Here is a 22,948-nt window from a genome sequence, read left to right on the forward strand (position 1 = left end):
GAAGAGAGAGACAGAGAGGAAAGCGCAGCGGAGGGGTGGAGAAGCAAATGGGCGCTTCTCCTGTGTGCCCTGGCCGGGAATCGAACCCGGGTCCTCCGCACGCTAGGCCGACGCTCTACCGCTGAGCCAACCGGCCAGGGCCAAGCTGGTGGAATTTTTGCTCAAACCAGATGAGCCAGTGCTCAAGCTGGCGACCTCAGGGTCTCGAACCTGGGTCCTCTGCATCCCAGTCCGACGCTCTATCCATTGTGCCACCGCCTGGTCAGGCTATCGGCTAATATTTCAGACATATCTTCCCCTCCCATGATGCCAGTGTTATTGAATGGAGAAAAGGTTAAAAGTGCTTGAGGTTGGGGAAGAAGAAAGAAAATATTTTTTGAAATGATCTTCTACTATGCAATAATGATAAACTAGTGACAAAGCTTGTATATTTATAGGACTTGTATACTCCCTGACTTCCACTGTTATTTCTTTCTTAGCTCTTTGGTGTTAGCATGAGGATAATCTGAATCTGTGGTCCTGGTTGGTTGGTGAAGGTGATCATTTTAGGATGATTACCTATGGTATTCTCCAAGTATGATCAGTTGAGTAAACTGCCTAAGAGAGTGATTCTTGGCCCTGGCCAGGTAGTTCAGTTGGTTAGAGGTTGTCCTGATGTGCCAAGGTTGTGCTTTCAATTTCCAGTCAGGTCACATATCAATGAATGCATAAATGAGTGGAATGACAGATCAATGTTTCCCTCTCTCTATAAAATTAGTAAATTAAAAACTAAAATAAGTAAAGAAAGAAAGTGATTCTTGAAAATGCTACCCGAAGGCCAGTATTGGAGTATTAATTAAGTGCTACAATGTTCCTTTTGCTTGTGATAATGACCAACTGATTTGAGAACAGGGCCTTTGGTGATCTAGTGAGCTCTCAGTAGGCCTCTCTCCCCCCCCAACCCCAATGGCCATCCCGAGTTTTGCTGTAAATTCTTTCCATGAGTCCCTTGTGAAGTCCTAGCAAATAAATCCTCTAAATAGACTCCTTGCCTGGCCAGGCGGTGGTGCAGTGGATGGAGCGTCGGACTGGGATGTGGAGGACCCAGGTTCAGGACCCCGAGGTCACTGGCTTGAGCGTGGGCTCATCTGGCTTGAGCAAAAAGCTCGCCGGCTTGGACCCAAGGTCACTGGCTCGAGCAGGGGGTTACTTGGTCTGCTGGAGGCTCGCGGTCAGGGCACATGTGAGGGGGCGGTCGATGAACAACTAAGGTGTCACAATGAAAAATGATAATTGATGCTTCTTGTCTCTCTCAGTTTCTGTCTGTCCGTCTCTCTCTCTGACTCTCTCTCTGTCCCTGTAAAAAAAAAAAAAGACTCCTGACAAGTTGTCCCATCTCTGAAGTGAATGAAGGCTCTCTGAGGGGTGGACATTTGAGCCAAGACCTGTCCCAGTTGTATGCTTGGCACAGAAATGGTCAGGCAGTAAACATTAACAATGCAAAGACCAAGTGGAGGCAAGTGTTCTAGTTCACCTGGGCTTTCTGAAAACCTGGTGTGGTTTCAGTATCCTTCCCATTAAGAATAAGTGTCCTTGTACCAGACCTCTTCTCCCTCCTGCCCGAGAAGTGAAGCTGTGATCACTGTGACCTGGCTATGATGAAGACCGAGGCTTCCAGGAGGCAGTATGCTAACAGATTGATTTGTGATTTGGTAGTTGTATGCAGAAATACTCTAGTAGTGATTCTTATGTTCTTTGTGTGTTTCAGTTTTATTTATTTTTTTTAATCTATTGATTGATTTTAGAGAGAGACGAAGGGAGAGAGAAACAGATTCACTAGTTGATTCTTGTATGTGCCCTGACCGCCAGGGATCTAACCTGCAACCTTGGTATATGGGGATGCCACTTTTTTCTTCTTCTTTTTTCCAAATGAGAGGAGGGGAGATAGAGAGACAGACTCCCACATGCGCCCCGATTGGGATTCACCTGGCAACCCCCTCTGGGGCCGATACTCTGCTAATCTAGGGCCATGCGTGCAACCAAGCTATTTTTAGTGCCTGAGGCAGAGGCTACGGAGCCATCCTCAGTTCCCGGGGGCCCATGCACTTGAACCAACCGAGCCATGGCTGCAGGAGGAGAAGAGAGAGAGAGGAGGGGGAGGGGTGGAGAAACAGATGGTTGCTTCTCCTGTGTACTCTGATGGGGAATCCAACGAACTCTAGAAATGACCCCTGAAAATATAGTCTTCCTGATGGGGAATCGAACCCAGGACATCAGTGTGCCAGGCTGAAACTCTATCACTGAGCCAACCAGCCAGGGCCAAGATGCTACTCTTTTTTTTTTTTTTTTTTTTTTTTTTTTACCCAGTGCCTGTTGCACCCCTCAAGGAAAGAGTGGCCATTGTGAGGCCAGCCTGATGTCCTGAGGAGGTCCTTTCTCTCTCTCTCCATTACGAAACTCACACATGTGCAGACCAGTGTAACTATGCAGAGCTGAGAGAGCAAAATGCTACTTTTTTTTTTTTGTATTTTTCTGAAGCTGGAAATGGGGAGAGACAGTCAGACAGACTCCCGCATGCGCCCGACCGGGATCCACCCGGCACGCCCACCAGGGGGTGACGCTCTGCCCACCAGGGGGCAATGCTCTGCCCCTCTGGGGCGTCGCTCTGTTGCAACCAGAGCCACTCTAGCGCCTGGGGCGGAGGCCAAGGAGCCATCCTCAGCGCCTGGGCCATCTTTGCTCCAATGGAGCCTCGCTGCCGGAGGGGAAGAGAGAGTCAGAGAGGAAGGAGAGGGGGAGGGGTGGAGAAGCAGATGGGTGCTTCTCCTGTGTGCCCTGGCCGGGAATCGAACCCGGGACTTCTGCCCACCAGGCCGATGCTCTACCACTGAGCCAACCGGCCAGGGCCAAGATGCTACTCTTAATAGACTGTTTCACCTGGCTTGTTTGTGTTTTAAACCCACTTCATCATCCCTCTGACTTTTAGATTTTTAAATTTATTTTCCCTTTCATTTTTCTTTTTCAAACCGAGAGCTTTTTTTTCTTTTTCTTTTTTTTTTTTTTTTTTAAGAGAGAGAGAAACATCGATCTATTGTTCCACTCATACATGCTGTCATTGTTTGATTCTTGCTGTTACCTGACCAGGGATCAAACTTGCAACCTTGGCATGTCAGGAGGACTAACCAATTGAGCCACCTGACCAGGGCCTGTTTTCCTTGTTCTTATGTTTTTCCTTTTGTTCTCTCCTTTGGTGTCTGTGTTAATAGAATGCAAAACACATGGAGATCTCAGTAACTATCACCCCAGTGTTAGTAAGATGTCTTCTTTCAGGACTGCAGATGCAATTCATACCACTTTAAGATCAACATCATTCAGTGAATATTCCTGGGATCTGCTTACCTCTGTTGGAATGGCCTGGCTAACTAGAGGTAGAAAGTGCCTTTGCCTAACTAATTCATAAACAGAAGTTTCATAATCTCTACCTCTTCTCTTTCCCACTGTGTTACCTTTAGTCTGGAGACCGTTTCTAAGCCCCCACCCTTATACTGTTTTTAGGGTTCTGTTAGAACAGATTTGTAACATTCTTGTCTTTCTTTCTAGTCTGTGATTTGAATCCTCTGCTTTCCTAATGAAGCTTTGAGTTGTCTTCTTTAAAACCCCTGCATAAAACCTCAAGTGACCAATATGTGGTTTCATTATGGCATTTTGGGTTAAAATAAAATGAGATTGAGATAGCTGGGTTCACCCACCCAGACAGACATATTCACCAAAGGGAAATTCTGTGCACTTTCAGTAAGACAATCTCAAAAGAGTGTATGAGCTAAAACAGACATGGGGATGGGAGTGGGGCTAATGATACATTTTAGGTAGATTTCCATAGGTTAGCATACCAAGTATCCATCCCAATTTGGCCAGAGATAGCAAATAAAGAGGAGAGACAAATAATCTTCAGAAAAGACAGCTGATAACTTTGACCTGGTCCCATGTGTCTCTGGTATAAATGATGAAGGTAGGGTCTCCTGTACACATTTGTGTGGACAATGATATAGAGGTGGTGGGTACCCGTGTACTTTTTGGAACTTTGAAAAGAACTGGAAAATTTATAGGACTCTGGCCTTTTATTCAGGGAATTGCTGACCTTAAAAAAAACCTGAGGATTTGGGGGCACCTATAATCTTAATAAGGTTGACTGTGTCGTGAGCCGTTCTTTAACTTATGTAATTGTGCCTGTCATAGTTCAGAGTGGAGTTAGGGGGACCAGGTGAAAGACTGGCATTTTTGACAAGGCAGCCCTAGAATTAATGGAATAAACACAGTGGCTTTGCCTCTGCTTCTCAGTGTCTCCATCAAAAGACAGGAGTTGATTGATGACAATCAAAGCATGATAAATGGGATCCGTGACTGCATGTAAATCAAATTTCTGTAGCTTGGTAATGTGTCACAGAATTTTTTTAGTATAGAAGGAAAAAATTGGCAGGACCTAGAACTGTGTTGTTGGTGTGTGTGGTGTGTGTGTGTGTGTGAGAGAGAGAGAGAGAGAGAGAGACAAAGAGGGACAGACAGGAAGGGGGAGAGATGAGAAGCATCAAGTCTTCCTTGCAGCACCTTAGTTCATTGATTGCTTTCTCATATGTGCCTTGACTGGGGGGCTACAGCAGACCACGTGACCCCTTGCTCAAGCTAGCAACCTTGGATTCAAGCTGGTGAGCTGTGCTCAAACCAGGTGAACCCATACTCAAGCCGGTGACCTGGGAGTTTCCAACCTGGGTCCTCTGAGTCCCAGTCCGATGCTCTATCCACTCCACCACCACCTGGTCAGGCTATTACTGTTGTTTTTGAGAGAGGCAGGAAGTGAGAGTCAGGAACGTTGAGCTGCTCCTGTAAGTGCCCCGACTGGGGAATCCAGCCAGCAACCTCCATGCTCAGGGACAATGCTCCAACCAGCTGAGCTATCCTGTTAGGGCTTAATTTTTTAAATTATTTATTTATTTTATTATCATTCTTATTATTTTTGAGACAGAGAGAGGAAGGAAGAGAGAGGGGAGAGGGAAGGGAAGCATTTGTTAGTTGTTCCACTCAGTCGTGCATTCATTGGTTGCTTCCCATGTGTGTCCTGACCAGGGATTGAACCTGCAACCTTGTCGTTTTGGGACAGTGCTCTTAACGTACTGAGCTAACCAGCCAGGGCTGAGGAAGGAGTAATTTAGAAACTAAGTTAGAAGAGCTAGGTATGATTTACAAGTATTGTCTTTATTGAAAAGATATATTGCATAAGGTTATATGACCCTTGCCTCTGTATGTATTCCTTTAAGTGTACCATATCATTTAATGATTATGACAAATAAGCAGGGCATAGCCTGGCTGTGGTGGTGCAGTGGATAAGGCCTTGACCTAGGGCCCTGGTTGGCAAACTGTGGCTCATGAGCCACACGCGGCTCTTTGGCTCCTTGAATGTGGCTCTTCCACAAAATACCACGTGCGGGCGCTACCTCGATAAGGAATGTACCTACTTATATAGTTTAAGTTTAAAAAATTTGGCTCTCAAAAGAAATTTCAGTCGTTGTACTGTTGATATTTGGCTCTGTTGACTAATGAGTTTGCTGACCACTGAAACACTGAGGTCACCAGTTCAAACCCTGGGCTTGCCCAGTCAAGGCACATATGAGAAGCAATGACTATTAGTAGGTGCGTCCGCTCTTTCCCTTCTTCTTTTTCTCTCTCTCTCTAAAATCAGTAAATCTTAAAAAAAAAAAAAAAAAGGCAGGGTAGAAAGTGTTTTTAAAAACTGTCCCCATTGGGTTGGGCTGTGGTCAGTGCATCCATACTAAAGTCTTTTCCTTAGTTGAAGCACCAAAGGATGGTTTGTGGGAGGAAGTACCTCTTCTGGTGTGAACCCATACCACTTCATGTGGTAACAGGTCTGTACATTATTAAGTTTTTTGGGTTTTTTTGTTTTGTTTTTTTACAGGGACAGAGAGAGAATCAGAGAGAGGGATAGACAGGGACAGACAGACAGGAACGGAGGGAGATGAGAAGCATCAGTCATCAGTTTTTTGTTGCAACACCTTAGCTGCTTACCGATCGCCTTCTCATATGTGCCTTGACCACGGGCCTTTAGCAGACCGAGTAACCCCTTGCTCGAGCCAGCGACCTTGGGTCCAAGCTGGTGAACTTTTTGCTCAAACCAGATGAGCCCACGCTCAAGCCAGTGACCTCGGGGTCTCGAACCTGGGTCCTCGGCATCCCAGTCCGATGCTCTATCCCCTGTGCCACCGCCTGGTTAGGCCATTGTTAAGTTTTTAATTTTGAGCATGTACTAGGTACAGTATACAAACCTATCTTTCATGCATACCAATCAAGATTTTTAGATTTAAGTCATAGTCTCCATTTCTCAAGAATTTTCAGGATGAGAACTTTTTTTATTTATTTTTTATCTCTCTGAAGCTGGAAACGGGGAGAGACAGTCAGACAGACTCCCGCATGCGCCCGACCGGGATCCACCCGGCACGCCCACCAGGGGATGACGCTCTGTCCCTCCGGGGCGTCGTTCTGCCGCTACCAGAGCCACTCTAGCGCCTGGGGCAGAGGCCAAGGAGCCATCCCCAGCGCCCGGGCCATCCTTGCTCCAATGGAGCCTTGCTGCGGGAGGGGAAGAGAGAGACAGAGAGGAAGGAGAGGGGGAGGGGTGGAGAAGCAGATGGGCGCTTCTCCTGGTTGTGCCCTGGACGGGAATTGAACCCGGGACCCCTGCACGCCAGGCCGACGCCCTACCACTGAGCCAACCGGCCAGGGCCTCAGGATGAGAACTTTTTAAAAGCTCATTAATTGCCCATTTCTGTTGCTGAAATGTCTAATTTAAAGCATACCATACTAGGGACTTAACAGTGTGAGAAGTCTTACGTTGAAACATTTTTTTAAAGATTTTATTTATTGATTTTACAGAGAGAGGAGAGGGGAGGGTGGATTGAAAAGTATCAACACATAGTTTCATCACTTTAGTTGTCTACTGATTGGTTGCTTTTAGTATTTAGTATATGCCTTGACTGGGCAAGCCTAGGGTTTCAAACCAGCGACCCCAGCATTCCAGGTTGATGCTTCATCCACTGTGCCACCACAGGCCAGGCATAGGGAAACTTTTTTTAATAACCTGTGAGTATTTATCTACCATATGCCAGTTTCTTACAGTTAATGCAGTATATATCAATACTTTTTGAGCTACTACAATGTATCAGGCACTGTGATGTGAACATAGGCTTCATAATTCTTATCTCTGATGGAGTACTTTCTAGTGGGGAAAGATGTAAGTAAATAATCACAAATAGGCCTGACCTGTGGTGGCACAGTAGATAAAGTGTTGACCTAGAATGCTGCAATCCCCAGTTCAAAACCCTGGGCTTGCCTGGTCAAGGCACATATAAGACTTGATGCTTCCTGCTCCCCCCCGTCTTTATCTCTCTGTCTCTGTTTCTCTCTCTCTGTCTCTCTCTCTAAAATGAATAAATTAAATCTTTAAAAATGTAACCACTGATAACTATATAATTATAATTATAATAAATGCACTGGAGAAGTACTACCTTTAATAAATTATTTTCCAGCTATTTTTTAAAGTAAATGTTTCTTTCTGATTACCTTGGCTAGTGGTTGACTTTGTACTGCTAGGCTCTTGGGATGGTACTGGTCAGTTCTTTCCCTTAATTGCTCCAGGATTAAATGTTAAAGGAAATTCTGCCTCTGAGATTGGTCTTGAGTCCATTAATCTCTAGTGGACTCTAATGGGCTAGAGTCCATTGTTTTTTATAAGGCTCTTTGTGTGGAGATGCATTGCGGGACATTTAGCATCTTGCTCCCCGGATAATAATGCCAGTAACAAAACAATTGCTGGGATAACCTAAAGAGGCAGTGTTATACATTATTTCCAAACACTTCTAAGGGGTTAGTATTGTCCTGGTTGAAAACTATTGTGCTTGACTGTCAGGATTATTGGAAGGAGCTGTTTAACAAATGCCTTTGGAGATCAGACTTAAAGTAGATGGAGCTTGAGAATTGGACTGGTCAATCCTTTTGGTGTCTAACTTGTGTGTTCTTGGTTTTCTGTTTTTTTGTTTGTTTGTTTAAGATTTTATTTATTGATTTTACAGGAGTGGAGGGTCTCAAGTATCAACTCATAGTTGCTTCACATTAGTTGTTCATTGATTGCTTGTCATATGTGCCTTGACCAGACAAGTCCAGGGTTTTGAACTGGCGACCTCAGTGTTCCAAGCTGTGCTCTATCCATCACGCCACCACAGACCAGGCTGTTCTTGTTTTTTAAGGAGGTATTTTGAAACAGCTTTCAATCCATTCTGCTTTTTCTCCTATTGAGGGTTGAGAGAGGGAAGTAATATCCGTTATAAAGTGATTCTGTAAAAATATTCATATACTTATCATTTGAACTGCCTTATGTCTTTGTTGGACAGTTTTTACATTCCCATTTTACAAGTGGTCTTATGCCAAGTGGTGAAGTGACTTGCTCAGACAGAGAAAGCACAGCATAATCTTATAGCTTACTTGATTGCTAGTTAACCTCTAGCTAATCACTCTTAGTTTCTGGTCTTGAGTATATGGGACCAGACCTTAACTGTTGTTGTTTCTGAGTTTTATTGCTAGAAATCTGGGACTTGTGTAGGATGATAATAGCTAATATTTTGGGTGCTGGAAGATACAGTCAAACACACAAAGACTCTTATGTACCTCTTGGGACTGATATATTCTAGACTAGGATATAGACATTGAACAAGATAATAAAACATGTAGAATGTTAGTAATACATGTTCAGGAGGAAAAGTTTATCAGGGATCCGGATTGAAATTTTACATTGGGTAACCAGGCAAGCCCAATACTTGATACGAAAGAGTGAAGTTATAATAAAATCTGGGAGAAGAAAATATTCCAGGTGCCTGATTGGTGGTGGTGCAGTGAATAGAGTGTCAACCTGGGGTGCTGAGGTCCCAGGTTTGAAACCCTGAGGTCACCGGCTTGAACAAGGGGTCACTGGCTCATCTGGAGCCCTCCCATCCCATGTCAAGGCACGTATAAGAAGCAATCAGTGAACAACTAAAGTGATGCAACTACAAGTTGACACTTCTCATCTCTTTCCCTTCCTGTCTTTTTCTCTTTCTAAAAAATAAAAATAAAAAAGTACTCTAGACTGACCAGGCAGTGGTGCAGTGGATAGAGTGTCAGACTGGGATGCAGAGGACCCAGGTTTGAAACCCCGAGGTCGCCGGCTTGAGTGCGGGCTCATCCGGCTTGAGTATGGGCTCGCCAGCTTGAGTGCAGGGTCACTGGCTTGAGCTGGGGATCATAGACCTGTCCCCATGGTCGCTGGCTAGAGCCCAAAGGTTGCTGGCTTGAAGCCCAAGGTCGTTGGCTTGAGGGGGCTACAGCAGCTGTAGCCCCCTGGTCAAGGCACATATAAGAAAGCAATTATTGAACAACTAAGGTGCAGCAGTGAAGACTTGATGCTTATCTCTATCCCTCCCTCACTGTCCGTTCGTCCGTCCCTATCTGTCCCTCTGTCTGTCTTTCTCTGTCTCTGTCGCGCAAAAAAAAAGTATTTCAGGTGGAATTCAGTATATTCAAAGGTTCTGAAGTGAGAGCATATCCAGCTGGATTAAGAAAACAGTGTTTTTGTTTTGTTTTACTGTGTGAACTCAATCCTGAAGGTACCACTGCTATTATTTCTATACTGTTGGTGTGGAAACTGAGGGACAGAACTCTTGACCATTGCCTAGGGACTGGCCATGTTGAACCAAAGCATTTCATCAGGGTGAAGGAGGTTAGGACTTGCAAGACCTCTAGAATTATACTTTCTCTTCCATATTCCCTTTCCTATTTTTAAAGTAGGAAAGTTTGCTTTATACATAATTCTCTGCCTTCCTGGAGCATAGGAATCTGTATTCTGGTCTAGGATACAGACAGTGAACAAGATGAATAAGTAAAGCATATATATGTTAGTGATATTTCAAGAGAATGGATAATCGGGCTGGATATAGCAATTGGGGAAAGCTTGGCTTTGATCGGGAATGCTGCTTATTTGGGAATCTGAGGTGCATTCCTGCTTTTTTCTCTTGGCCATGCACTGCCCTCTTCAGACGAATCATTGTTTGGCTAAGGAAACGGAAGGTGTATCTGAGTTCTAGAGTCAATCTGTGCTGGAGATGGCAGGATCTTTAAAAGAGGGAGGCTGTGTAACCCAAATAAATGCTCTCAGACTGGACATGAATTGCCTAAGGAGATTTCTGGCCCCATCCTACAGCTGCTTATTTAGAATCTGGAGGGCAGGGTTCGATTGTGTGGCTGAGAAAGTTGAGATAAAATCTGATTAGTGCCTCCTCCCTCCCCCCCCAGGGAGTTGGTCAGAGAATTGGGATTGGAACCCAGATGTTCTCTGTCTCATATTCTTCACCATGATGTACTGTTGCCTTACTCCTGAGATTAAAAAATTGTAAAGAAAAGGATGTTTATTTTTATCAAATGGTATTTTGGTTCCTGTTTAAGCATCATTCTTGTGGCCTTAATGCTATTATAGCCCTGAGTTTTAAGCAATACCTAAAGAGGAATTCTTTCTCGAGTTGCATGATATCCTTAAAAGCTTTTGTAGTTTGTTGGAAATTGGGAGATACTTGTTAGCTAAATTTGGTCTTCCAAAAAAGTTAATCTTCATAATTTTGGGGAAGGGCATTTTCTCTGTTGAAAGGTGGCTAAGCCTGACCAGGTGGTAGCACAGTTGTTAGAGTGTCGGACTGGGATGCAGAGGACCCAGGTTCGAGACCCTGAGGTCACCAGCTTGAGCACGGGCTCATCTGGTTTGAGCACAGCTCACCAGCTTGGACCCAAGGTCACTGGCTCGAGCAAGGGGTTACTCAGTCTGCTGAAGGCCCGTGGTCAAGGCACATTTGAAAAAGCAATCAGTGAACAACTAAGGTGTCACAAGGAAAAACTGATGATTGATGCTTCTCATCTCTCTCTGTCCCTGTCTGTCCCTCTCTCTGACTCTCTGTCTCTGTAAAAAAAAAAAGAAAAGAAAAAAGAAAGGTGGCTAATGAAAGTGTTCTGGATGAAGAGCAGGACTTTTATCATTAGTTGGGCAATTCATTAGTTAATTTGGTGCTCTAGCTGCTTTATTTGAAGGGTTCTTTCTGGAACCAAAGGAAAAAATAAAGAAATACCACCTGGTTGTGGTTTTTCCTGCATGCCTTTTTTGGGTGGACAGCTGTGAGGTGGTTATTACAGTTGGCTCTCATAATTTGAGTTTTGCTAGATGATTCAATGACTCTTCCCCCTTTGGTTTCTCTTTTCTACCCATGGTAAGTTTTCTCAGATCTTCTGGTCTGGAAGGATAGAGCACAGCAGCCTAACTATCTCTGAGCCTGGGAGAGAGCCAGGCTTCTTGTCTTGTTCTCTATCACTTTAGAGACAGAGTCTCGATTGGAAGGTCCTGAGACTGGTTGAAGCCTCTCCTAATCAGTTTTGTCAGGCTAGTTAGTGCTTTGGGTGATGTCTTTGAAATTGGCTCATACTTAGTCTATAAAGTGGAATGTGCTCTGACCTTGTAGAATCATTTCTATAAGCAGAATAAGGTAGCTAGAACTTTCCATTGACTTTGGATTTTTTGTTTATATTCAACTTGGACATTTCATGGAACTTTGAAAGAATTTCTTAAAAATCTGTCTCACTGGTGTGGTAGTTGCCAACTAGTTTGGTAATTTCTCTCTCACCATAGGCAGATGGCCAGTTTGTTTAGAACTTGAATGAAGTAAAACTAGAATGAAAGAATCATTTTCCATCTATTGTGAAATAGAAAATGGAATATTGATTCTACTGTTATGAATGATAAAAGTCATAGGCTGAGTGGGTTTAATTTCTTGGATCAGGTGTTGGTGTATCTGATGAGAGATTTTTAACATCATCAATTTAACTTTAGGAAACCTTTAATGATGTTTCTAGTGAGGCCAAATAGGAGATGTCAGGAATCTTATTATCCTAGGTGGGGGGTCTCCTTACTTTTTAGGAGGCTGAGTCTGGGGATAGACTAAACAAGCAGGTTTCTGGGCAGTTTCTCTTCATTTGGGGAAGAAGTCTTTTATCAGTCTTCAAAGCTATGAAATACTGGAGGAGTGAGAAAAGGCAGGATGAGCCAGGCATTGACTGGAGGGAGGGCACAGTGAGAATGACTTATACTGGTTAATTTGTGTATCAGGGTATAAAGGGTGATTCTTTTATGGAAGTCTGCTCTGTCCATCCTAAGATCTGAGTGGAGCCATGTGGAACCTAGCGGGTTAGTTGGGTGAGGCCTTAACTTTTATATTTGTCCCTGCCTGGAATGCTTCTTAACAGGGAGGGCCCAATATGGGAACTGTATCAACAGCTGCCGCCTGTCCCTGTAATCACAGGAAGCTGAGGCTGGGTGCCTTTGTATAGGGAGCTCGCAGCCAGACAATAGTTTGTGCTGGCGGGGCCATGTGGCAAGTCACGTGGCCCGGCGCTGTTTTCTGCTGGGGTCCTTACCCATCTGTTCTCTCAGCTCTTTCTGGGTTATCAGGCCCCAGTCCAAGTCCTCCCAGGCAGCCAGCTTCATGGCCAGAGATTACGAGCACTAACCTTCCTGGCAAGGGTGGTGTGGCTTCGCGTTTATGCAGATTAGCCATGTGTTTCTCACTTCAAGGCGTTCCACAGGAAAAGCCTTTTCCTGTGTTTGGCTCTCAGTGGGCGGTTTCCAGCTTACTGTACTGGGACTCAGCAAGGCAAGCAGCAGGCATGCACGAGAGGGATCACAGTACACTGGCCCCCTCCCATTCCACCTCCAGTGCTACGTCACCACAACACAACCGCTCGTGCTCTCATACTGTTGGTGTCATTCATTCGGTGCCAAGATTGCTTTAAAAAATTCCCTTGGCCCCAGTTCAAACAGGAGTACAGCTGGGATGTGTTAGATTTTAGGCAGTCTGCCCTCAATTTGAGATGAGTTATAAATAGCAGTGCCGACTTCCTTAACTACCGCTCTCTGAGGTAAAATGCAGGTTAATTACTGTGGGAATCAATTAGGGGGTTCTTTCGATTAAAGAGCCAGGGATTTTTTTTTAATTGTTATTATTAAAAGTTATACAACAAATCTGGCTAGGAATACATTGAAAACACAAAGAGTAAGAAGTAATATGTAATTGTCCAAATTCCAAGATTAGGACTCTAGGTTTATATTGGCCTCAGCCAGTTGGAATTTAGGGTGACAGAACAAGTGGTAGTCAAGACTTCTCTCTGATGGACGCCTTTTGGCAGCCCCAGCCCATCCCTCTCTATAGTATTCTTGCCGATCCAAATCTGGCTTCTTAGGGCTGCAGCCTGGTCACTTCTTTCTGCATCTTTGGGTTGGGCCTGAGGCCTGGAGCTTTTCTCAGTTGGACTTTTATTTCAAGAAAATTAAGTTTCTCACCTGACCAGTGGTGGTGCAGTGGATAAAGTGTTGACCTGGGACACTGAGGTCATGGATTTGAAACACCAAGGTTGCCTGCTTGAGTGCAGGCTCATCCAGCTTGAGTGTGAGATCATAAGCATGATCCCATGGTCACTGGCTTAACTGGAGCAACCAACAACTAAAGTGACACAACTACGAGTTGATGCTTCTCATTGCTCTTCCTTTCTCTCTCACACTCATATGCACGTGGGCACACACTAAATGAAAGAAGAAAGAAAAAATTAAGTTTCTGTTTTCCTGATACACTAGCATCAGTCAGTCATGGTCACAGGTTAGAGAATTGGAAGCCTAGTCTGTTATCAGCAACTCCTGAGGGTTGTTCTAGCTTTATTTGGTGCAATAAGAAATTGTGAGGGATTCTGTTAGCTGGCTGGTCTGGAGAGGCTTGTAATGTCATTTGTTTGGAGCAGGGGGAAACTTTCAAGTGGTTAGTCTGCAAGCTGTTTGTTCTGAATGTATTCAGAGGGGCCAGCCTGCTAGGCATCCTTGCCTTTGATGCCCCTACAACTGCATCTTTTGATGCATTTGATTTGGCAAGCAGCTTGTAACACAGCCAGTGATCTGGAAAGAGATAAGTGGTAGATGGAGATGGGGGGGGGTGTTCTTATTGGCTCTTTTCCACTTATTTATTTTTATTTTTTATGAATTCAGGAGAGTATATAGCAGGGGGCCTGACTTCCCTGATCAAGGGGGCAGCATTTTCCTCCCAATTATGTGTCTTTATGGCAAAGCCTTTGCTTTTGAAGTGTAATCACAGTAATCTACTCCTGTGGTTTCCTTTTGAAAGGATTTCCTCTCGTCTTTCCCAGAAAGGAATCTCTTGCTCTTTGCAGCCCAGGGTTTGGTGTTTGCTATCCATTGCGTTTTCCTTGGTGTCTGCAGATGCTGATACTGGCTTTTATATCTTGTGTGTAGTAGGGATTTTTCTGGTCTGAAATTGCTACTTTTAAATCAACTAATTAGTGAACATTTAAGACCCCCCCCCCCCCCCATCTCTGTTTTGAGAGATTGGAAGATGGCATTTCATCTGCAACTGCAAATCACAAATCTTTCACAAAGGTTTTAAATGTCAGAAATGTGAGTTAGGTCCCTGCCCTCCTCCCTTTCTGATATGAGCAGATGTTTAACTTTGACCTGAGAACAGAGTAATCTGATTGTTGGGGCCAAATATATTTTAGTTTGCTAAGCTGCATATTCTGTTGATTTTAACCCTTTGGTGAAGAGAGGGAATCCGAAATCTGATATCCAGGAAAGGAAAATGTCTCAATTTTATTTTTAGAATAAGAATTTTTTTGACTTGTGTTATTTTTGATATGCAACGATTTCCTGAAGTTGGTGGGAGAAGCCTTGAACCCTTTATTTACTAACTCCCCTGTAAGTAGCTGTCCTCTTTGGTGAGTCAGTTCCCCTGCTGTGAGAGGGAAAAAAGGCCACTTGCCTTTAGCCTTTTGTTTTTAAGCAGGGTGTTGGGGGGGATGTCTGTATAGTTTGAAGACCTCTCGGGTATAGGATGGCATATAAGAGTCTTCTCAAAAATATGCTTGTTCTCCCTTATCTATTTATTCCACCCTCTCCTCTTTCATTACTAATCACTTGATTTTTCCACCCTCAAAGTCATAAACTGGTTAAGGGCATGCCACTGCCTGTATGGCTAGATGGTTTGATCTAGGTTTTCTTTCCATCGTATCCCCTACCCACTTCTTGCAGTAGGTCAGCCTGGCACATTGAAGTTACTGAGTCCTAGCTCTGCACTTGGGGTCTTTTAAAATAAAAGATCTGATCTCTGGCTTCCTTGAACTTAATCTTGAGAGATTTAGTCAGCTGGACAACTAAGAGATAAACTTTGTGATTCTGACTAAATTTATAATAGAACATTTTGAAATGTGAGAGATAAGAGTGTGCTGAAAAAGGTAGGAAGTGGCTTCATGTTGAGGGGTTGGGTTTCTGCTGGTGGAAGCCATTGTGTATGGGAGGGCAGAGCAGGAGGGTACCATTGTAGAGAGCTGTACCATAGTAGAGAGCTGTGCATGCTCCATATGTGGAGGACTTCAGTGTGAGACTGAAAAAATATGTAGAACTGGGGCACACTATGGAGGGCTTCAGAGTTAGGCAGAAGCACACTATTTATCATTATTGATAATACCTACTGTTTATTAGACAGTTAAACACCAGGCATTGTATGAAGTGTTTAGGTGCATTTTAGCTGAAAAACTGATGTGTTCAATATCAGACAGTGATAGATTTAGAATTTGAACCCATGCCTATCCGTTTGTTAAACTTTTTGCTCTTTCTGTATGATACTAGTAGTACAAGATGTTGTAGGTAGGAAGTTTGGAGCTGTTGTTGAACAAGGAGAAATGAAAATGATTTGTGAGTATTGCTCTAGAACCGTGTGGTCCAGTATGGTAGCCACTAGCTAGCTACATATGGTTATTTGATTAATTAAAAGTAAATAAAACAGTTCCTCAGTCACACTAGCTATATTTCAAGTACTTAAGAGACACATATCACAGAAAATTTTATTGAGTATTCTTTAGATCATTGGTTCTCAGCTAGTATATAATCATCCAAGGATTTTTATAGGATGAGGGTGAGGGGAACCCAAGCGCTGCCAGGCTCACTACATTGTAATTTCTAGGGAAAGGTCCAGGCATTTGTAAAACTTCACAGAAAATTCTCATCTGTAGCACTGGTTAATAGCTACGGCTCTAGAAGCTCTATAGTAGCCATGGTAACAACTACCCCTCAAGTGTTGTAGGGAGATCTGGGCTGACAGAGTGGGGTGGTCTCTGTTCAGCAAATGTAGTCTTCACCTGGGGGCCACGTGGACAGCAGTGGCAGTCTGGAATGAGATGAGGATCTCCTCGTTTTGTGCAGCATGATGTGCCCATAAGCCCTTGACCTCTTTACAGGAGATAATGGTAATGTTTTGAATGCAGGTGTATCTGAGGAAGACCACCTGCTATTACTTACTTACTAATCCAGTTGTAGTTTAATTTGAACTTTCTAATCAGTCCCAAAAGAATCCGTGTAGCTCCAAAATTATGATTGGGAACATTATTGGAGCTTCTGATACAGACTTGCCAAAAATTGTTTTAGTTATGTTGGAATTGCAATTTAATATTGGCATTTAGTAGTGATTTGGGACACAGTGTTACTATGATTGTAGTTTAGATGAGGATACTCCCATCATCACTGTAACCTTTTTAGCTAAGATTTCAGCTGCAGCCTAAGAGAACTTTGCACTTCTACTTTATTCCTTTTGATATTTAGAAGAATAGTCTCTGTGGCTTTTTGTCTTATCCGTTTCTCTCATGACAGCTTGACTTCTTCTATTATAAAACACTTAAGTAGTACTCTGCTTTGCCCTCACCCCCGAAAAGACATGTACAGAGAACCAATTGTTTTCCCCCTTATTTTGGAGGTGTTTTTGTTATTTTTAAGGTCTTACACACCTTAAGTTATAATTTATTAATGATAGAATAAGAAAACTTGAAGAGATTCTACATATAATCTAGGCAGGTGGTTCTAAAAGTGTGGTCCCTGAAAAAAATTAATAAATAAATAAAAATAAAAGTGTGGTCCCTGGACCAGCAGCATGAGTATCACCTGGGAACTGTTACAAATGTATATCCTACACCCCACATGAATCTACAGAATTAGAGACTCTGGAGATGTGTCCCAGCAGCCTGTGGTTTAACAAACTTTCCAGGTGATTTTCATGTTAAAGTTTGAGAACCACTGAACGACTTGAAAGTTCATGAAATTCAGACCTATAATATTAATATCTATTCCCCACCCCAATCTAAGATTTAGTTTTCAAGTTTTATGTCAGGCCCAGGCCTACTCTCCAACCTGGGTTTATCTATTTGTAAGGTGCTTAAGGAAACTTCCCCTTCCCCTCCATACCACCAATAGATAGACATAAGTAGGCATCGCTGGTAGGGCAAGTGTTCTGAGGCTCTGTCCTGTATAGCTCCAGCAGGATAAAGTTATGTCAGAAAGCAAATAAGCTAATTGAACCTGTTGCTCCTCAAAGAGAAGAAAGAAAACTATGTTTGTAGCCAAATACCCGAGAGGTGAACTTTGAGCTTTCATTATTGGTGCTATGCTGTACCCCTCTATCTTTCTCTCTTTGAAGAGCCAAAAGTTATATCCTCCGTATACACTCAAACTCTTGAATATTAAAGGAGATGAACTTTTCAGGTGAGATGCACAGAGCTGTAAATTGAAGTCACAGTTGCCTTAACAGCTATAACTTAGCCGTGTTACTCATTTGGAAGAAAGCATAAATTTAAGTGTTTGTGCCATAGTGCAAGCAAGCTATAAAATACAAGGAAAAAAGATTCTACTCTAAATGCTTGTATACTTGAATCCCCCCACCCACGGTATTGAAGCATCAGTTTTGGTGCTGATCATAGCAAAAGTATTGCAGCACTGTCCTCTCCCAACTGCAGGACCTTTGTTCAGATTTTCTACACCACAGAGTTACATATATTCATTTCTCCACACCTGGTGTGTTCCTTGGATCTCTATCTATAAATATCATACTTACCAAGTCACATATAGTTTACAAGAAGCTGTCACAGACAGGCAGTATTTTCATTTTACATATGATAAATCAGAGTTCTGAGAAAGGTTAAATGATTTGCCCAAGGGTTTCTGGGTCTGTACCATTATTTCTCGTAGTAACTGTTTTTTCTATGTGGCGTACAGACCTATATATTTAGGTTTGTGTTCATATTGGCCAGAGGCTATGAAAGCTTCAGTTTAATGAAATTCTCTTTTATTTTGTAGCCATCCAGTCCAATGGATCAGATGGGCAAGATGAGACCTCAGCCATATGGTGGAACTAACCCATACTCGCAACAACAGGGACCTCCGTCAGGACCGCAGCAAGGACATGGGTACCCAGGGCAGCCATATGGGTCCCAGACACCACAGCGGTACCCAATGACCATGCAGGGCCGGGCACAGAGTACCATGGGCAGCCTCTCTTATGCACAGCAGGTAGACGATTACTCTTAAATTACCCTAATCCTTAATCTGTCCAGGATGTCGCCATGAGCTATAGAATCAGAACATACCAGCCCTGGCTCGGTTGCTCAGTGGATAAAGTGTTTTCCCAGCATCTGAGGTTGTGGGTTCAACCCCTAGTCAGGACACTTATGAGAAGCAATTAATGTGTACGTAACTAAATGGAACAACTAGTTGCTGCTTCTTTCTCCCTCCTTTCCCCGTTCCCTTCTCCCTTTTCTCTACTCCCTTTTTCCTTCCCTCCTGTCCCCTCTTTTTCTCCTTTCCTCCCTTCCTCTCTCCATTTCTCCTTCTCCTCCTCCCCTTTTTTCCCCTTCTCCCCTCCCTCATCAATGGAAAAATTTAAATAAAGGAAACAAGGAACATGTCTTTGGCCTTCTAGCTGGAACTGTTGTCTTCCAGTAATTCGCCTAAATGACTAATGCAGTGGGAAAGAGAAGAGGTACCACTATGTGTTCTCTAGACCTTTTAAAAAGCATGGAGCTGTTCCTTTGGTCACATACAATCTAATAATATACAAGAAAGGTGCTAATGTAAATATCAAGGGCATGGGCACTGTTCAAAAAAATGCCCACAAATGTTGCCATAGTAAAACCGGAAGAGTCTACAGTGTAACCCAGCATGTAACGGGCATTGTTGTAAACAAACAAGGGTAAGATTCTTGCCAAGAGAATTAATGTACATATTGAGCATATTAAGCACTGTTAAGAGCTGAGATAGCTTCCTGAAAAGTGTGAAGAAAAATGATCAGAAAAAGGAGGAATCTAAACAGGTATCTGGGTTAAACTGAAGCATCAGCCTGCTCCACTCAGAGAAACACACATTATGAGAACCCATGGAAAGGAGCCAGAACTTCTAGAACACATTGCTTATGAGTTCATGGCATGATAAGTGTTAAATAAATAAATAAATAAATAAATAAAGACCTTTGTACTATTAAGTAAAAAGAATATTGCTTTGGCTTCTAAACCTCTTGAAAGGAGCATAGAACAACTAATTGTTAGTTATAGTGTGCTACTTACAAGGCTAAAGTTGTAGGCACCACCCCATGGGCTCAAAGGAAAACTGCTCTCTGGCCACAGGCTGTATGTATATACCTGTCTCCTTTAACCTGGCTGGCCTGCTTGTACCCACTAAGTGGTGATCTCTGAGGGAGATGAAAAGAAAGAAAGGCAGTGGCTGAGTTCCTACCCAGTGCTACCATGAAAACTTCTCATAACGTGTCCTGGGGTCGGAAGAGGCCTTTTATGTTTCTTCAACATAAAGCTGTCTGTCACAATGAATATTTAGGAGAGACGGGGGGTAGTAGGAAGAGGGAAGATTGAAACAGTAAGGATGCTAACAATTCTGTTATAAATGTTAAAATTTCCCTCATCTCCTTTTGTGCAGACATCCACACCATTTTCATTGTCATTTTTGTTTTGATGTGTTTTTCTACCATTTATGTATTTATTTTTCTTCTTTTTCCCAAGTGAGGAGGGAAGATAGACAGACTTCCACATGTGCCCTGACCAGGATCTATCTGGCAACCCCCATCTGGGGCTGATGCTCATCTGGGGCCGATGCTTCTCTGGGGCTGTGGCTTACAATGGAGCTATTTTTAGTGCCTGAGGCAGAGGTTCCATGGAGCTATCCGCGGCACCCAGGGCTGAATGCATTCGAAAGAGCCATGGCTGTGGGAGGGGAAGAGAGAGAGATGGGAGAGGTGGAGGGGTGGAGAAGCAGATGATTGCTTCTCCTGTGTGCCCTGACAAGGAATCAAACCCAGGACATCCACTGGCCAGGGCCTTTTCTACCATTTATATATGAATGATAGTCATACTGAAAAGGCCTAACTTTCCTTAAATATAAAAAATAGGAAAAACACCCCAAAATTAAATATTGTCACCTTTTTCCAATGAGAAAATGGAGACTAGATGGGGTAGATATTGTTGGATTCTTTTGGGTTGTTTTTGCCTACTTATCAAATGTATTCTCCAACCAGAATATATTCTTAGTGTCTGAAATTCATAGTGCCTGGCACAAGTAAGAAGATTCTCAAATATTTTTTTGAATGAAAATTAAATGAAAAAAAAAATAACCAGAGTAGCTGAGTGATTTGCACACTAGATTATAAACCCTAGGTTTTCAGTTGGCTGAGCTAGGCTGCTGTTGACTATTCATTGTGGCTAGGAAACAGATTTCTAGTGCTTATAAAAACAGTGTAGGGCCATGATAAAAAGAGAAGACTCATTAGTGAAAACAGCTGCTCTTGAACTCTTGTAAATAGCCTAAATATTAAGTAGTACAGTATAAAATTTTCTGTGGATGAATGCAGCCCACTTGTAAACAAACCAACTAGTAGTCCAGCTCAGTCATCCTTCCTGGCTCAATTTAGACAGAGATGGTGGAAAAACCCTGGGCCTTCTGTAAGACATGGCTTGCTTGCTTTCTATACTCTTTTTATAGGGTATAGCTTTTGACAGAATATCTCATCTTTCTTCATTGAGAAGAGTCAGTGCTAAAATGTATTCTTCCCTTTCTTATAGATTCCTCCTTATGGACAGCAAGGCCCTGGCGGGTATGGTCAGCAGGGCCAGACTCCATATTACAACCAGCAAAGTCCTCACCCCCAGCAGCAGCAGCCACCCTACTCCCAGCAACCACCATCCCAGACCCCTCATGCCCAGCCTTCATATCAGCAGCAGCCGCAGTCTCAGCCACCACAGCTCCAGTCCACTCAGCCTCCATATTCCCAGCAGCCATCCCAGCCTCCACATCAGCAGTCTCCGACTCCATACCCTTCTCAACAGTCTACAACCCAGCAGCACCCCCCGAGCCAGCCCCCCTACTCACAGGCACAGTCTCCCTACCAGCAGCAGCAACCTCAGCAGCCAGCATCCTCGACGCTCTCCCAGCAGGCTGCGTACCCTCAGCCCCAGTCTCAGCAGTCACAGCAAACCGCCTATTCCCAGCAGCGCTTCCCTCCACCACAGGTAAGATGCCTCTTGCCCTTCTTTACATATGACCACAGACAGTTTGGGGATTGGTGTCATGAGAATTTTGCCATACAGATTGGTTCTCTAAAGTGCACTTAAACACCAATTAAATGGTGGGTTAACACGCTAACTAGATTGATTGAACTAATAAAGGCATAACCTTTTTAACTGCGTAAAAGCCTGTATCTCTCCTTACTGATAAAAAAAAATAGGGCAATAGAAAGTTGCATAGACAGATAAATTGAAGATAATGGAATAGATTTTTTTTTAAACTAGCATTTAGAATTTGAGCATCCAAGTAAATTTGGTTGGGGTCCCCCCCCCCCCCCCGGAGAGAGATAAGAGGCAGCAACTTGTAGTTGTGTCACTTTAGTTGTTCATTGATTGCTCTTCATACATGCCTTGACCAGGGGGCTGAAGTTGAGCCAGTGACCTTAAGCTTCAAGCCCACACAACCTTTGGGCTCAAGGAAGGGATCATTGTTGATGATCTCATGCTCAAACCAATGAGCCTGCACTTAAGGCAGATGAGTCCAGCCACAAGCTGGCAATTTTGGGGTTTTGAACCTGGGACCTCATCATGGAAGGTTGATGCTCTATCTACTGCACCATCACTGGTTAGACAGTTTGGTCTTTTTTTAAAACAGTAACTTTGGGCCCTGGTCAGAAGCTCAGTTGGTTGGAGCGTAGTTTAGGAGCAGGCGGCCCCCTGAGGCCATTTATCCGGCCCCCCACGGCACTTCCAGAAGGGGCACCTCTTTCATTCGTGGTCAGTAAGAGGAGCACTGTATGTGGCGGCCCTCCAACGGTCTGAGGGACAGTGAGTGGCCCCCTGTGTAAAAAGTTTGGGACTCCTGTTCTGGAGCATGAAGGTTGCCAGTTCAATTCCCTGATCAGGGCACATAGAGGAGCAGCTTGATGTTCCTGTCTCTCTCCCTGCCTCTCTCTCAAAAAAAGAAAACAGAAGAATAACTTTGGGAGGCTGTACTGGACATTTGTTTCAGCTGCTATTTTGTTCTGCTATTGCTCAAAATATTTTGGACCCCTTCATAGGAAATTGCCATCAGAGCTCACAGCACACTCTTTAGAATATTATCAGTGGTGGCAAATCCTTTTATTTTTTGAGGATGGGTTTGATTTTTGGGAATGGCTAAAATTCACTTGTAGCTATGTCTATGAACAAAGTAGGTGATGAAGCCTAAAAATAACAATTTGGGCTTTATTCTTTAAAGAGCATAAAAGAGGAGAAATGACCGAGTGATGATAGGGCCACTAAACATTTTTTGCATTGGTGGTTATTGTTTGAAAAATATCCCAAGGCACAATGACTTTGAAGGAAATAGTAGTAATTTTAATGCAGAGATGCTAGCATGAGTTTTTTCTTGTTTTTAAAACCATAATTGGTCTTATTACTTGATAGATATAACTTGTAGTTAGCCAGA

At 43.4% G+C, this 22,948-nt stretch overlaps 1 protein-coding gene and 1 non-coding gene across 3 annotated transcripts in view; one reads left to right on the forward strand and one right to left on the reverse strand.

Annotated features, from left to right (window-relative positions):
* ARID1A (AT-rich interaction domain 1A) overlaps window positions 1-22,948 on the forward strand; it is an 87,235-nt gene that overhangs the window by 11,902 nt on the left and 52,385 nt on the right. For both annotated transcript variants that reach the window (XM_066375547.1, XM_066375548.1), the window contains exons 2-3: window positions 18,290-18,502; window positions 21,058-21,504. In XM_066375547.1, the coding sequence (XP_066231644.1) occupies window positions 18,290-18,502; window positions 21,058-21,504 (660 nt within the window). The remainder of the gene's footprint in view (window positions 1-18,289; window positions 18,503-21,057; window positions 21,505-22,948) is intronic.
* Window positions 2,348-2,481, reverse strand: LOC136401527 (small nucleolar RNA SNORA64/SNORA10 family). Its single transcript, XR_010750558.1, has one exon. It is a non-coding gene; the product is annotated as a small nucleolar RNA SNORA64/SNORA10 family (small nucleolar RNA).

The sequence above is a fragment of the Saccopteryx leptura genome, chromosome 3 (assembly GCF_036850995.1).
Source record: "Saccopteryx leptura isolate mSacLep1 chromosome 3, mSacLep1_pri_phased_curated, whole genome shotgun sequence".
Lineage (NCBI taxonomy): Eukaryota > Metazoa > Chordata > Mammalia > Chiroptera > Emballonuridae > Saccopteryx > Saccopteryx leptura.